The following is a 16,628-nucleotide window of genomic DNA, read 5'->3' on the forward strand; positions in this document are numbered from 1 at the left end:
AATACATTGCCCATAAAAACAGGTTTTACGTTTAATTAATATGGCTTACCTCTGCTCTGCAAGCGTTGTTTTTCCTCTGCTTTCTTCCGTTTTCTTTTTTAATTTCCCGAAGAATAGGCTAACGTACGTCAATACGTAAGAATCTGATGCTGACTTTGAAACTGGTTTGCTTGTAAGGCAAAGAGCTCTCGAAAGAACAGCTATTTTTTTTTGTTTTTTTTTTTTATCTATCTAGCATACAATAAATGCATTTTATTTTCGCCATTATGTGCTTATAATGTATGTGTTTTTGAACAACACATGAGGACGCTTGGTTACCAAAAATGGCCATTTATATTCGAGGAGGACAAAAATAACGGTAGCGCAACGGGGCCCCCTAGCGGTCGCTGGGGCCCTACGCAGCTAGTCCGCATATAGCAAGAAACGGCTCTCCACTGGGGCATTGTGATCGTTACACAGTTCAGGTCCTAAGACTCATTGTTCATCCACTATATTCAACTTTAAATACATGTAGGTACTATGTTCATTAACTCACTCTATGTGCTTTCATGCGATGTGCTCATCATCAATAATATGCCTTTCCTGCGCTCTAACATGCATGGTTTGACATTTTTTGACCTTTCCGTTCTGTATATTAGATAGGCTATACGACTAAATGCAAATGACGGGATTATTGTATAGAGAGGAGTAAATGGTAGTTTGCAGTTCTGCTAATTCAGTTATGTTTTACCGAGGTCAGAGAATATTAGGAGCTGCACGCTGAAATACTAATGAAATACTAGGTTACTTTCGAGAGAATATAATTAAGATAGTCTTCTCCCCAAAAGGTAAGCAGTTACCCGTTCTGGTGTGGTTCCTGCACTTAATGGATGGGTCATACCTAATAGGCTGATTACGGTATTATGGCTGAGGTAGTCCAGAATTACTTTGCTGTATGACATTGTACTCACTATGGCATTTTAAAAAAGAAAACCCACTCAAGTAAAAATAGGACTACAATTAAGAAGATTGAGAAATAAAGGAAGCGTGGCCTACTCTACAAATCCAGAGTAGTTGTAAACTGTGTGTTTTTACCTGTAGTGTCATGTGTTAGGGGTAATCATTTGCTCAAAATCCAATCTAAACCAGTTGGGGAATTTTAATCACATCATTGACATGACGATCATTACAATTCAATCATACCACAGAAACAGAAGGTGTCATCTCTTTGTAAATGGCAGTCAATGGTGACAATCACAATAAGTAACAAAATCCAGGCTTCACCGGCCAAAGAAAGAAATACAATTTGTCCTCGCTCGCAGTATTGGCCTACTCTCTCTAAACGATAAAGGAGATACTGTGCAGGTTTAAGTCCGACAGTTCGAGATACAGACAGTTAACAGTTTACATGTGACACCACCTTCACAGAAATGTCAGTGAAAGTTGTGACCCTCAGACCCACCACCACCACCAGCACCACCAGCACCACCACCAAACCTCCTTAACATTTCCAAAGCTTGCCAAAAACAAGGGAGCCATAAACCCCTCGGAAATAAAGGTTGGCCACACTTAAGTTAAGACTATTGAGAGTCTGGACAGTGATGTAGCGGTAGGCCTAAATAAAAAGTTGGGCTACCTATGACATCCAGTCGGAGAACATAAGCCAAACAACTGTAAACAAAAATCAATTATATTTTAGAAAACATTTCAGAAAACAATGATCGGTAGCCTACTATGAATTTAGACATGTCGACCTAAAAAGGTGGGTCAATTCTATTCTAAATAAAAAAGGAGGGAAAAATATATTCAGGTGGGTTTACCCTCCACCACATCCCTGAGTCTAGGACCATAAGGAACTTCACACTCACACCCATTTTGCTGTGAGGAAAATTTCTTCACCTTGAAATCTTTCGAACGTAGGTCTCTGGTTGTGTTTACAAAACACACTGGCTGACTTACATGGCTGAGCAGCTGAGGCTACCCAAAATAACACGAGTTTACCCATAGGCCTAATACTGTCATTAGTAACCTCATGCTCACCCCCTTCATTTGGACTACCTTACATTCTTCTTCAAAAGCCCCTGATAATCCAGTCAAAACGTAATGTCTCAATGCTCATGAATAGACAAAATAGCTCACAATCATGCTGAAAAAAACTCAAGTCATTTCAATGTTTCCAAAGAAAAAACATTTTCTTTGGCATGGCACTCTTCAGCTTGGGTCGTCTCATATGTTGGCTCCGTTTTCTCTCATGCAATACATCATTGAAACAAATGAATGTCTCATTAACAGACTGAGTCTAAATCAAGCAAGTACAGTGATCAGTCCGACCAACTCGTCCATGTCATCGAATAAATCCACCTTGATCCCGCACGCTGCAGTTTGAACGCGCCCTGGAGGCGCAGCTCAGCGCAGCCAGGGACCCAAATCAGCGGTATCTTCTTGCTCTGCAGGTCCAAGCTGAAGGACACACCCGGTGCATCCAGACACAGAAAGCTTGGCTTTTCGCGAAGAAAGACTCGTTTACATTTAACCCGTATAGATCTATTCTTTATATCAGGATCTGGTCCATTGCTCTCTGGGCTTCACCCACACGCCGCCGGTCGGGTTATCCATCACGTACACCAGTCCTCCGGTGTCACGGCGGCTATGGTGCCAGGAATGGGGTCTCGTCTTCTCCAGTGCGCGGCCCGCGGAGTGCGAAAAGGCCGACTGACTGGCCACTTTCTTCTGAAAGCGGATAATGGAGGCAGGTGAAGAGGGCGCATTCATTTTCTGATACACTGAATTGCGTTTGTCCGGTGCGCCAAGGCGCTGGAAAAGCACCCGCGCTTCTATGGAGGATTTGGAGCCGTGTTGTCCCATTGTTTGCGATTTAAGTCCAAATATTCCTTTAAAGGATCCAAGTGTGAAACAAGTGTAACCAAGTGTAAAACAAGCCAGTGTTTATCAGTCCCACTTCTGTGTAAATCTCAACACTTCCTTCTACTGGTGCCAGCGCTATGATGCGCGCCGTTATCTGACTTATAAAGTGCCCTACCAATAGTGTTAAAGAGTTCCCGTAAAGCTGCCCAGAGTGACGCACTTGGCTAAGGTTATCACAGACTGTTCAGCGTTGCAACGCTGGTCATCGGCATTTGGTCCAGTCGATGTTTTACAATGTCCGTGCTATTCTGAGGTGCTCCACCTGACACGGACCGTCACTAACGACTTGGCATCGTCTAGCACCACCCCGGCTGTGGGCCCGCCAGGCTGCAGCAGTGTTGGGTTGCCTTGCAGTTACGGCGCGGAGAACTATTTGTGGTCCAGGCATCCCAGAAGCACTTCGAAGACGTCACGGGCATTTTTCTTGTTCCCTTGCTGTGATCTCACCGCCTGAGTGTTTGTGATTGTTGCTCACTGGTGATTCAAAACAACAGGTTGTATGTTATGAGGGCTGCTGGCTGGCTGGCGACCAGGACACTGCTGATGGAAATCTCCAGACCGGCTGCGATCATGCGGGTGGGGCACAAGAGAATGAGTGATCCGCCTACCCCTTCCTCAACATCTAGCGTCGATGTGCCTTTGAGCAAGCTGAAGACTACTGGGCAGCTAGGTGTGAATGTGAAACTGTATGAATGTAAAGTGTGGATAAAGATAAAACTAATAAAATAAATGCAAAAATAAAGTTGGCATTAATCTACATTCTATGATATGCCTACAGACAATATTTAGACAATAATTATTTGGAAAAGGAACATAATTTAAGTGCTATAGCAGCTCTGAAAATGACCTTGAAGACAGAGAGATGGTGTGTTTGGCAATGGTTCAAGGCTATACTTGGTTTGAAATAGAAACCTATAAGGTTTGCCATATTATGAGTATGCTGTACAGTTATACAAGGCCTGAACTCAACTAAAAGTCAATTTAATGGGCAGACATACGAGATGATAAAGAGATACGTCAATGCATCAAGAGAAGAGGAAAATGCATTTCACATGGAATAGTTTGTCATTTTAATACTGATAGTTTACATACAGAAAATCTTTACACTGTGTTTGGCAAAGTTACACACTGAGCATCAACTCAACATCAGTGAAGTTCATAGCATATGTATGGACTGCTTCTCAAGTTAAAGTGATGGGTATCTATTTTTTATTGTAAACCGATGCTCATGTACAGAAAGAGAACAAACAAATTAATATGTATTGATTTGGCAACAAGCCAGACACATCAAGAAACTGAACAATAAATAAGGCATTAAGGTAAATTTGTTAAATAAAAAAAAGGCTTGTTGCTTCTCTCAATTCAACCGATGCAAAGATCATGGAACACAGTGGTAGTTGAACTTAAAACAGCAGTTAATCAAGTATGGTCTACCATGACTTTCCTTAATGGAACGTTGCTGTCCATGACTCCAGCTGTATTGCTTCATAAGCATATCATATTTCTAGCTAGTAGCATTCCTGTTGCGGCTGTACAGTACATGATGTGTCGTCTTTTTGTCAGTTTTTTCATAGCGGAGGTGTGTAAGTCTGTTGCACCTCCTGTTGTGTGTGCGTTCCAGGTCAAAGGCAACCGCCAGCGTCCACGGATACATATGCACTTTGTTCATGAACATGGATAAGCCAAAGCACATGCCCTGATACAGATGGTGTAAAACCACTGTAATGGAACAGTTTACATTAGCCCCATAAGATTGCGTTACCGAGAGGGGGAAAGTCGGGAGCTAAATCAGGGTTTACATACATTACATACATGACAACCCCCTTACATTACTGAGGATATACAGTGTCTACATTGGCTGATGCGAAGGACTTATCATTCCATAAAAATAAAAGTCTCAAAAGTGCATTGTTTGTTTTTCAGAACTCTGTGTGTGTGTATGTGTGTGTGTGTGTGTTATGCTGAATAAAGATATGGATCCACTGGAGTCTTTTTTTTTTTTTTCTCATGTTTGAGACGTTTTTCTGGTTAACAATGAAACAGACACACATTTGAGAGCATCATCAAAACGCAGCAAGCTGGCTGTTGTCACAAGTAACCTCTTCATTAATTTTCCTGCAGTCACACAGCAGTTCTCAGGCAGGCACTAGGTTTTTTTGTTGTTTTGCCTTTGCAGAAGCCTCCAGTGGAGCCGTACCACATGTGTGCATGTACAGTAAACAGTAGTAAATCAATCACAGTCGAACGTGTGCTGGTTAAGAGAAATCCCCTTGATGATAAAGGAGAGCTGTTTGGTGTCTGTTTAGACTGTACCTGTCTCAACATACTGTATGTATTTTAATGTATTTATCATTCTCAAAGCAGATGGACATGGGATTTGCATTCGTGTTTTATGCCTGTATTTCAATTCATAATCTTCGAACAAAACAAAACCTCACCTTCGTGTGTGTGTGTGTGTGCGTGCATTTATAAGTGTTCATAAGAGAGAACTCGGTGTCCGGTCTTCCTCTGCTCCTTATCTTCCTGTAGTACCGAAAACCCTGATCTACTCCCCCGCCTTGTTGCTTCCCCTGGCTCCGCTCTTGAACTTCACCACCATGACAGTGATGTTGTCAGGGCAACCGCGGTAGAAGGACTGGAGGACGATGCTCTTGGCACCGTAGTGCGGCTCGTCCAGACGCTCTCGGACGAACCGGACGGCCTCCTCGTTGCTGAAGGCGTCCCACAGGCCGTCGGACGCCAGGATCATGAACTCCGGCTGCAGTTTGTCCAGGTCGAAGGTCATGATGTCGGGGTCGGGGATGACGACGTTGAGGTTCTTCAGCGGGTAGTCGCCTAGAGAGCGGGACATGGCCAGGATGCCCTGGACTCTCCAGGATCCGTTGAAACTGATGAAGCCTCCTGGTAGTGGAGAGATTAATATTCATTCATTAGAGCTGAACAACAATTTGATGATCTGCTAATGAGGACAAGTTTCTTGATGGCTATTTGTGGCCATAGAACTCAGGCAATACATTGGCTATATTGAGTATAAACAAAAAGACTTGGTTTGACCCACAAATGTACTTAGAAACAATTAATTAGGCAAATCAGCAAAGCAAAATCAACCATCTATTGTATGAATGTGATAGTGAACCAAGTCAAGGTGAGCTTTAAAGAGCTGATGCACCTTTCCTTCCACCAAAAGCACTAAATTACCTCTGATGTGTTGAATAGAATTGAGATAATTTGCTAAATGAAACTCACATGAAAATCCTGTAATCACACAGCTTTCAACACTGCAGTGCTGGAATCTATTTTGACACCAAAGTCTGGTACTGCACTGTGTTTAACATGATGCTATTCCAGAATATACCAACAGATGGCAACTGAACACCCTACATTTCAAATACTGCAAACTACAATATATCTATGCTTCATATTACAATGTTGCTGTCCTCATGTACCTGCCCTCTTGATCCTCTTGCGCTCTTTGAGCTGATACGGCTTGTGGTCATGTGACAGTGCAACAGCATTCCCGTCCTTGTCACACAAAACGCCACGTGAGTCCCCAACGTTGGCCACTGTGAGCTCTCTGTCCGACAGCAGGGCCACCAGACATGTTGTGCCTGGGAGGTTGAAAGAGGAAGAGAAAGCAACGAGAGGAAATAGTTGAGTAGCTTTGACATTTCAGTGAATGTCCAACAGATGTGCCACAGTCTGGGATCGAAACCTGGTAGCTAATAGCCAGCTGTTATCACCAGATGAGAGGGGTTTAGCACACCAGGACAGTCCAAGTAGTGTAAGGACATTCACAGAACACTCTATTCAAATGTTTTCTTGTGATTATGTAAACTGTATTTCCCTATGTAGCAAACCGAAATAGGCTAAAACAAACAATAAAAGGTATTTGCAAATATTATCTCAGCCAGGTTTGATGTGTTGTGCAAAACAAAGTTTGGCTTTGCTGATTACTTGTGAAGCTCGAGGGTAAATGACAGCAAGGAGGAAAGTTTATGTTTGGCTAAATGTGGTATTTCTTATTGGTGGGAAAATGGCTTCATTTCAAGGTCTTATAACGTTTTTTCGTCCCTCTTCAATAGACATCCTATATCCCCAGGAATGAAAATGTCATGGTAACAAGGCTGAAAGCTGCTCTCTGGTCCAATAACGTCTGCCAATAATATGTTGTTTTAATGTCCTCCCCCACTATGATAAATATAGTTATGTACAAGGTGCTGCTTCTGCCTCTTGTATCTAATCCAATCCTCAGCACTGACAGTAAAGCTTGCTGTAAATCCCTCATGTAAATGAATGAAAACAGAACTGTGCAGTTTTGCTGAGAAACAGCAGTGGTCTTGACTTTCAAAAGATGATCTACAGATGTTTTTGGAGAAAAAGGCACTAAATCACTGGTGCAAACTGCAAATAGTAATAAGGTGAGATCATAGGCAGAGTCCGGTACTCCCATCTGGAGTACCGGGAGTTTCCCTGGTGGGCCGATTGACCCGGTACAAAAATATGAAAAAGTCCCAGGCTGTTTGGCTAGTCCTGTGTGTAGAGAGAGGGGGTCATAAGTGCAAGTGTCTTTCATATTCTGAGCTGACAGTGACAGACTGTGTTGTATAAGAGTTGTTGCCTATTGAACATGGAGAAGCAGCAGACCAAAAAAAAAGCAAAGGTAAGACTGAAAAATTTAATTAATAAATAAAGAATACATAAATAAATAAAGTCCCTTGAGGTAGATGCAACCATTTAAAATGTATTTATTTATTCAGTAGCATTAGAACTAACATCAATGCAACAAGTATGCAAACATCAATGTGTAGCAACATAATGCTGCCACTTAGCATTCTAGCTATTGTGCTTGCTTCAGGTGCTGCATTTAATATCATAATTACGAGTTGTGTGCACATGAGGGACCCAACAAAGTGGTAAATATAAACTGGGAAGCATTATATTGATGGTATATAATAATGGAATTTTTTTACATCTTTTTTGGTATGTGAGTTGCTGAGATGTGACATTTAGGGGGCGCAGAGAATGTCAACAACTGACGGTAAATTAGTAATGTTATATGTTTCTATTTCCCTTTTTGTTATACTTTCAGATTAATTAAAACATTGATTACATGCCTGATGAAAATTTTCTCCTCTTCATTCTGCCACTGCACCACAAAGTACATTTGTGCTGCTTGATTTATACAGAATACAGATACAGAATAATTAATCCAAATGTTGAATTTTAAATAAAAATGTATCAGTCTATGTGTAAAAGGCAAATTCATTTTAAAGATTATTTAAAAAAAAAGTTTTTATTTCTGGCAATACGTTGTTCTACATGTGTCCATATTGAGAGGGGTGGGGTTTCTGTGGGTGGGTTGTGATGGGCTAGTGCAGGTCAAAAGTCCAGGCCGTTTGGGGTTTTTTTCCAGTCCGCCCTTGGGTAGGATGTATTGTCAATACTTCCCAACATTTCACATAGAATCCCAAAATGTTCATCTATCTTTTCAAAGAACACTTTAGGCCTCATCTAAACTTCAACTCTTCCTATCCTCTCTCCTCTGGCTCATGAACTATGACCCCCCCAGCCCCGCCCACACACACACACAAACACACACACACACACAAACACATTCCCCTCCCGCCCCACCCACCCCCCCCCCCCACCCCCCCGACCTGCTTCGTCGTGGTTGGCTGAGAGCTTGTCCAGCATCTCACGATCCACAGCCAGGATGCGTTGCTCAAGGATGCTGGCATAAGAGAGAACGCTCTCTCTCTTCTCTCGCTCAAAGGCCTGCAGCTGCTGCTTCAGGGAGTCTGGCAGGTGGGCCTTCACATAGTCAGCTGCAGCCTGGGAGGAGGGAGAGAGAGGGAGGGGAGGGAAAGAAAGACACAGTGAGGATTAGACAGGGGACAGAGAGTAAGATGTGGGCACAGAGAGAGAGAGAGGAAACAACACTGAGAGAGAAAGACTCAGGAGAGATGGAAGTAAAGCACAGAAATGTCCTGGCTGTGAATGATTTCAAAATCAGTTCATAACTTCAGAAAGATTACACTTAAAACAAAAGTATCCCATTTTCTGTACATGTATAGGATGAACAGGTTACCTATAAGTGAGGGTTGTTAATGTACTGAGTCATATCGTGTCTCAGATTCAGGCTTTGTTCCACAGCATCATCACTTGTCAGTTGATAATTCCAGTGAGTGCTAAGCTCCTCTGGTGCCAACCTCCTGTCTCCATCACTCAGGACCAAGCACCGGACCTGGTGCCATAGCTAGCTGCCCCCTCCCTCTGGAACTCTCTCCCCAAACACATCCGAGACTGCACCGATCTGCTCATGTTCAAATCACTAATCAGAACTCACCTTTTCAGAACTGCTTTTAATGTGTGATTAATGTTGTGTGTTATATGTTTTTATTGTGTTGTTTTCTATGATCATTTCAACTTATGTAAAGTGTCTTTGAGTACCCTGAAAAGCGCTCTATAAATAAAATGTATTATTATCATTATTATTATCATTATTATTATTATCATCATCATTATGTTTGGTGTGTTTGAGGCTGTTTTTTTTTATCTAGATTTAAGTTTGGAAATGCATAAACAGATTGCATTTGTTGTGACTGTTTTGTAAAACATGGGAAATCAATATTTAATGGAAGCCATTTTCTATAATTTTCTATAAAACAAGCTGCGAGAGGCACGTTCTTATTCACATAGGTGCTAAAACTGGTTGTATCGCATTATATAAATTATATAATTAAATGAATTATATAAATTAAATTCAGTCGATTGTCGTCTTTTCACTTTGACAGGAAAGAATACATACAAGAATACATTACAATATTATTATTATTACAATATAATGATTTCACTACTTCTTCAAACTAATTTTTTCCCCCTGAAGCAGGTGACAGTATGTGGTCCGATATGAATTCAACAGTGACGAGTGTTTTCTTCTCTCTCCTTTTTAAAGGCGGGTTCAGCAGGTGTTCTGTGCTGAATTATTGAACAGCCTCCTCATCTCCAGCCTCCCTGATCTTCTCCTGCTCTTATTTATCTGCTGCTTCTTCCCTCGTTTTCACTGTCAAGATTTCCATGATGCTCATGCTGCTACATGAAATGTTACATGAAAATGTTGAATAATCCTCATAGCAAATGTCCTGCTAGGTTTAAAGTTCATATTTCACCCCCTCCGTTATTAAAATAAGCATGACACCTTCAGCCAGCCAAAATACATTTCTTTCTCCATATTGTTTTTGCAAATACTGTTGTGTTCATTTAATGATTTCATCCTATAGGTGAAAAGCGATGGACTGACATGCTATAGCTGTAGCTCTACAGTACAAATATGAGCCTGCATGTATTTTAGCTGAAGAGTTTTGTCCAACTGCGATATCAAACATTTGAAAAATGTGACACCAACAGTATGACAAAATGATTACTGACATGAAAGTAAAACTCACTGTTAAATATTACAAATAAGTAATGAAAAGAAATTTAAAAAAAACAAATAAGTCATTACCTAACTTCTGCCCATTGCCAATAAAACAGTAATATTTTAAAGGATCTAATCATGTATGTTTCTTTTTAACACTGAATAATGAACATCAACAAACATTGCATTTTCTTCCCCAAGATGGATATATAGCGTTTTGGGATAAAACTCTTTTGTTTTAAAAAGGGACACAACACAAATAGCACAGGCAAGATATAAACTAGTGATAACACCGAACATGTGGTGCAACAATTCTTTTTCAAACGTTTTCCTCAAGGCTGCATTACAATGCCTCGATTCTATTCATGCATACACGGGCAATTAAAAGCGCCCGTGTTTCCATCAATGCAGTAATCAAGTTTATCAACCGAGACAGATGAGATCCTAACTGACAACCACACTAATTTGACCCAAAATGTTTATTATAAAGTAGATTGAACTGGCAGCGAAATACAGAGAGGGAACGTGACATGGAAGTGAAATATTGTGAGAGATTATAATATTCCTAATGAGTCACTAGAGTGAACAATCTCTCCTTCTCCCCGCCCGCCCCCCCCCCCCCCTTCTCTCTCTCTCTCCTTTTTGCTAGATGAGTGTGCTCATTCATTCATTTATTTAATTGGAGAGGGAGGCACTCAGCGAGCCTTGATCAGTAAGAGAGCGTTGTGTAAATTTCCATTCGCCCTAACAGGGATTCAACTGAAAAAGCCAGAGCCAGCGCAGTCTTAATCTCAGTCTTTATAACTGAGTCAAAACAAATTAATTTAGAGAGTTTAGTGTGAGGATATGAAGAGTGAATGTGATACATTAGACCAATTGATTGCAATTGGAGCTTTAATATGAGATCTACTCATAAAAGTTGATTAATCTGGATTCTCTGGACTAATTTATTAAAACCTGTTCACCGTTCTAGTCAGTTAAATGCCATATGTAAATGTATTTTATATGGCACAGTAATGTGAACGCCTGTGAAGGGAAACCAAAAATTGCAAAGTCCTACTTCAACAGCAAATAGTCTCTGTGAATCAAGTTGAAAGAGCAGCAGCCGCTTGTGTTGACTTTTACAATATTGGAACTTAGCTTACTACCTCCATAAAAACTACAAAAATAGAGAGACGTTTGGGAAATTTCCTGCATATTTACAGGACTAGAACACACTGCTCCGCCAGAGACAGGCCGCTCTATCTGTCCATATTTGGTTTGGCGGCTTCACTTCATTTAATATTATGTGTGTGGGGGGGGTGGCGGGGTGGGGGCCCACAGTTGTGCCAAACAGCATAAAAATATAGCAAATAAATCTGTCCTTGGACATCGACACATGCTGTACTTTTTCCCACAACTTCATTAGCGATGACAGTCACAAAAAGAAAACGCTGCCTGATTTCTCAAACGGCCCTAAAATGTAGAGTCATCTTATCCATTGATTTACTAGATGATGCTTCAGGGAAAACAAGCCTCAGGCATTAGTTTTACTGGGCACCGGGTTTTTGTGTGTGTTCGTTCCCTATCTCAGGATGAAGGCTGTGTATTGATGGCAAAGGCCTCGGCTGAAGTCAATGTCAGAGTGACACAGAGTCTGCAGAGTCACAGCAGAGGCAGAATATTCTGCTGCGACCCTGACCAATAGATAAGTAACAGGATTGGACACACAAGCACACACACACACACACACACACACACACACAAATGTGAAAAAAGGAGAAAGGGAGGAGGGCATAAACACACACAGAGAGAGAAAGAGAGAGAGAGAGAGAGAGAGAGAGAGAGAGAGAGGGATAGAGAGAGAGAGAGGGATAGAGAGAGAGAGAGAGAGAGAGAGAGGGATGTCAGGGCAGACAGGAAGGTTAAATATTTGATTATGGGACAGGAATAGACAGAGCGGTCCAGATGGGTAAACACCCTCGACTCTCCATCTCTCTCTGGATAGATAAATAGATAAATAACATTATTGGTTTAGCACTTGGCTAAAAACAGAGTTTACAAAGTGTTTTCTAATAATTAAGGCATAAAAAGGAATAGCACTATACATAAAGAGGGTATGAAATTAGGAAACTCGTTCAAAGGAGATATTGGTTATGAAATAAAAATGTAAAACTCGTGCTCGATTGGAGCAAAAACCTTACCGCAAATTTATAAAAGTTTATTTCAAGAAGTGATTTAAAAGATAACCGTGAATTAGCTTGTGTAATTATATGCTGTATGATAAAACAGGACACAACAGTAAGATAGATAGCATGCAGTTAAGATGATATAGACAAGCACCCTCTGATTCAAAACCAGCCAAGGCCTCTTCTCAGCACAACATCTTTTCTACTTGGTAACATAAACAGAGTGACATAATAGAAGAAGTAGCAGAATAAGTGGTTGCATAGCAATGATTTTCTTTACTTCAAGACTATCAATAAATCTCATGGTAGCCAGGATTATCCTAAAAGAGAACTGAGTTTAAAAGAGCTGTAAAAGCCTAAAGCCACAGCATGGTAGAATGGGGCTGTTTTAGATTGTAAACGTCTGAAGACTGATAAAACTTCCCTCATTATCACCTCCACAGCTCTAACTTTGTCTCTACAGTTCCTCTTTTACCTCCCGCAATAGCAGACAACTGTGTGGTGGAAAATGTCCCAATATATACTGAAATTATTATGCACAGTGAGGCGAAGGAAAATGTTTCTGTCTTTTCATGTTTCTCTGGTTCGCTTTTTGTCTGAGTCTCTATAGGTTTAATTGTAAACTAAACACGTATTCTTATAATTTATTAAAGAAGAAATAAGAGTAGAGGGTCTGAAATTTGAAGACAAGCTTAAGGTTCCTAATCACAGACCTAAGCCGTATCATTCAGCTAAATGTGTGGTGGTGGAACCACTGGGGACAGTGGTGACAGATGGTTCACGGGACACGTGGTCTGCAGGCAGCCATGAGAATCCACTGACCCTTGACAAGGGGAGTGGAAGAAAGGAAGACAAAACCTTCACACCCATCAGCAACCCCCCCCCCCCCCCCCCCCACCTCCCCCCTCCCCCCTCCCCACCGCCTCCCCTCCACACACACGTGCGCGCACACACACACACACACACACACACGCACTCAAGCTCTTTGTGAGGGTGCCCAAGTCAACTCCATGACTCGGGAGTTGAACTGAGGAGGTGTTTACACAAAAGAATACAATACTGCAGTGGGGAGGGAATTATTCTGTTTAAATATGGAGTAAATATGCCATTCAACAATAGCTTTATGTGTGTTGCCTAATTGAAAATCACTATAATACTCCTATAAGGACTTATCTGTGGTACTCAATAGTGAGTTTATAGTGACCTTATTGTACATTTTCTCCTATATATAGCAATATAATATTCCTAGAATATTTTTATAGGATGGTATGCAGTTTATAGTTTTGCTGCTGTACAGGCTCCTTCTAAAATGTATGATCATTCTGATTATGATTAAGATTTTAGATTACTGCAGGTCTTTTTGTAAGGGGTGTCACAATATTTTGTGGATTTGAGACACATATGTGGGTTTACTATTATTTTAACAGAAACTATAGTCATTTGAATGAAGACTGCATGCTGCTCGTCTCCCTACCTGCTCTGGATCCAAGTGATGCTGGCAGCTCATTGGCAGCAGCATACCTCAACCTACCGCACTGTATCTGTGGGTCTGGACAAGTGTAAAGAAGCGGTGTATGTATAATGGGCCTGTGTAGCCTGCTTACCTCTCCGCCGTGACCGTCAAATATCCCGAATACAGACGGGTGGGTCTTGTTGGTGATGTCGGTGAGCACCTCGAAGCGGTCCTCCATGTGATCTCGCCTCCCCTGGATGGAGTACACCGCGACGTTGTTGTTCTTGAACTCCCAGGTCTTGGAGAACTCCGCGTCCAGGACGCTGAGGCCCCCCAGCCGGTCGTTCTGCATCATCTCCGCCACTTTCCCCTTCACCATCTTCACGGCGTCCCGGCTGGACTTGACGATGGTTTTCACCTCGTCCGTGTGAAAGAAATAGCTCCACAGCGCCAGGCTTATGCAGAGCAGAAACAATGTCTCCGGCCTGAGGAGAAAATAACGCATGATCCGACCGAGCAGAGACAAGAGCGTCATTGTGTCTCCTATCATCACACGCAACCAAACTGCGGTCTGTCTCTCTCCCCTTCGTGCAGTTCACTCCATCCGCTCAACGGAACAATAAAGAAATCGATTCACAGCCAAAATGTCTGACAAAGATTATATTACACGATTTAAAGTGATCCTCAGAGGCCTGTCTGCTCTATTCTGAGCACATTTACGCACCGTATACGGTTGAATGGCAGACACCAGGCCGAGGAGCTCAGGACAAAAGCGGGCAGGCCACCCTCATCGACTCGGTCCGCTCTCTTGGTCCTATCCCCTGGTCTCCAACCGGCAGCTGCAAGACGATTCGCTGAGATGAGCCGATCTCGCACAGTCCACCGTAGTTTGACGAATTTATCTTTTTTGGGTTAGACCTAGGGAATGACTGGGAGTCACCGGGGGCTATAGTCGACGATGTGGCTCGGTGGTGGCCTCCTTTTCCGCCGCTGACCCCGTTTCTTCCCTGGGATATGCGCCTATTCAGTCTCCGTCCCCCGCTCCGCATCAACACAACATTTTTCGCACACACACACCTCCATTCTTGAGCTGTCAAACTCACCAGCGGTAGCCAGAACAAAACCGGAAGCCAGTTTGCCTTCAAAATAAAAGCTCAAAATTTGAAACGAAAGTGTAAAGATTTAGGCTATGAACAAAATTCCTAACAAAATACTCAGTGGAATCACAAGATTAAATGTGGATTGACGCTATAGCTATTAAAAAGACATACGTAATTATTGTATTATATTATGTAGGCCTATGTATTATATATTACGGTGCATGGAATTTCCTGATGGCTGATGGTGTATCCTAACTTAAATATGTGTCCAATAAAAATTATAAATTATAAATTAAATGACTTTGAGACAAAAACATACCACAAAACATAGAAGGATGTCTATTTAAAAAGTCTATTTTAAACCATAGGGGTGGCACAACCCTTTCTAAAGCCCATAGAATGGGATCTGTAGAAGGACCCCATGGCAGCCAGAGGGCTGCCAAAAAATCACCAAGACTCAAACACATAACATGAAATCAGAGATCTCTTTATTTATTGATTTTCACCTTTCTACCCTGTCCTACTCAAAAAAAAGTTTAAAAAAAAATAAATTAAAAAAAAGAGTTTTATGTTGAAAGTTGTGAGCGGACGTCCTCTTTATTATGGTTAGCTTGACACTGGTCCATTCTTGAAGCGTGACCGGCGGTGATGGAGTGCGCAGCTGCAAACTCGTATGATGGAGAAGCAAAACATTAAAACCAATAGGGGGTGGCTCGAGTAATGTAATGCCGTAGAATATGACACGAAATCTTGTTATAGTCGTAATCTATATATTTTCAGTTTGCATATTTTTTCTTTTTATCCATCATAATAATCTTTTATGGCCTCAATGGCTGTGCATTTACATGAGTAATGAAACATTTTCTACTAAATTACATTACTACATAGAGTCACATAGAGACCAGAATATAGAATAGAATATAATAATACGAAACGAAACGATACGAAACGATACAATATGATACAATACAATGCAATACAATACAGGAAGTAATTCATACATACATACATACATACATACAGGCATACAGACATACATACAACACAGATACACATATACAATACAATATAATATAATACAATACAATTCAATAGACAAAAACAGAAGAGTGTATCTTGAAATATAATTTTATTGCTGCACCAGTGCAGACCAGGCCTCAGTTTAGATGCTGGCTGTTGAAAGTCAATGCACTAATTAATTAAGCAGAGACACCTCCCCCAGGTGGCTCTGAGGAGTAATACACCACTGACAGTGTTTGACAGTGAGCATCAATCTCATTATTTACACTGAGATGTGAATGTTTGAACAACTGGTGGGAAATTTCCAGCTTCTGATTATTTCAAAAATTTGACTGAGGGACACTCAAAACAACCGGCCTTTGGTGGAAGACAGAAACAATTTTAGCTTGTTCCTGTATTTCAAATTTTCTTTGCTTACAGCACAGATTCAATTGGAAAACTTCTATAATGTGGCAATTTGCTGTACAGCATAAGTGAATAACTCTCACAATATAATCCCCACAATTATAACATAAGACATGGTATACTTAATAAGATAAAGTGTCATTGTATAACATCAGTAAAGT

General features: G+C 41.3%; 1 protein-coding gene across 3 annotated transcripts; it reads right to left on the bottom strand.

The window, feature by feature from the left end:
- Window positions 1-3,974: 3,974 nt before the first annotated feature.
- On the bottom strand, window positions 3,975-14,897 carry ppm1la (protein phosphatase, Mg2+/Mn2+ dependent, 1La). Of its 3 annotated transcripts, XM_071530823.1 has the most exons (5): window positions 14,667-14,897; window positions 14,094-14,427; window positions 8,562-8,736; window positions 6,351-6,512; window positions 3,975-5,805 (listed from the first exon to the last, which is right to left on the bottom strand). In XM_071530823.1, exons 2-5 carry the CDS (start codon window positions 14,319-14,321, stop codon window positions 5,450-5,452), a joined length of 921 nt encoding a protein of 306 aa, XP_071386924.1. In that variant the 5' UTR covers window positions 14,322-14,427; window positions 14,667-14,897; the 3' UTR covers window positions 3,975-5,449. The 3 variants fall into 3 exon arrangements, with proteins under 3 accessions (XP_071386924.1, XP_071386923.1, XP_071386922.1); XM_071530822.1 differs by having other exon boundaries at window positions 14,163-14,897; XM_071530821.1 differs by having other exon boundaries at window positions 14,094-14,897.
- Between the last annotated feature and the right edge of the window lie 1,731 nt (window positions 14,898-16,628).

The sequence above is a fragment of the Centroberyx affinis genome, unplaced genomic scaffold (assembly GCF_046629955.1).
Source record: "Centroberyx affinis isolate AG114_WGS23_722 - 3 ecotype Tasmania unplaced genomic scaffold, CSIRO-AGI_Caff_v1 ptg001983l_1, whole genome shotgun sequence".
Taxonomy (NCBI): Eukaryota; Metazoa; Chordata; class Actinopteri; order Beryciformes; family Berycidae; genus Centroberyx; species Centroberyx affinis.

Bases quoted from the DNA above. Each gene is read 5' to 3' on its own strand.
- ppm1la (XM_071530821.1), bottom strand. From the start codon at position 14,492: ATGATAGGAGACACAATGACGCTCTTGTCTCTGCTCGGTCGGATCATG. The intron at 8,737-14,093 runs GTAAGCAGGCTA...CCCTCCTCCCAG, and splicing joins TTGACGGTCACGGCGGAGAG to GCTGCAGCTGACTATGTGAA. The intron at 6,513-8,561 runs GTCGGGGGGGTG...TCAACCTCCCAG, and splicing joins AGCCAACCACGACGAAGCAG to GCACAACATGTCTGGTGGCC.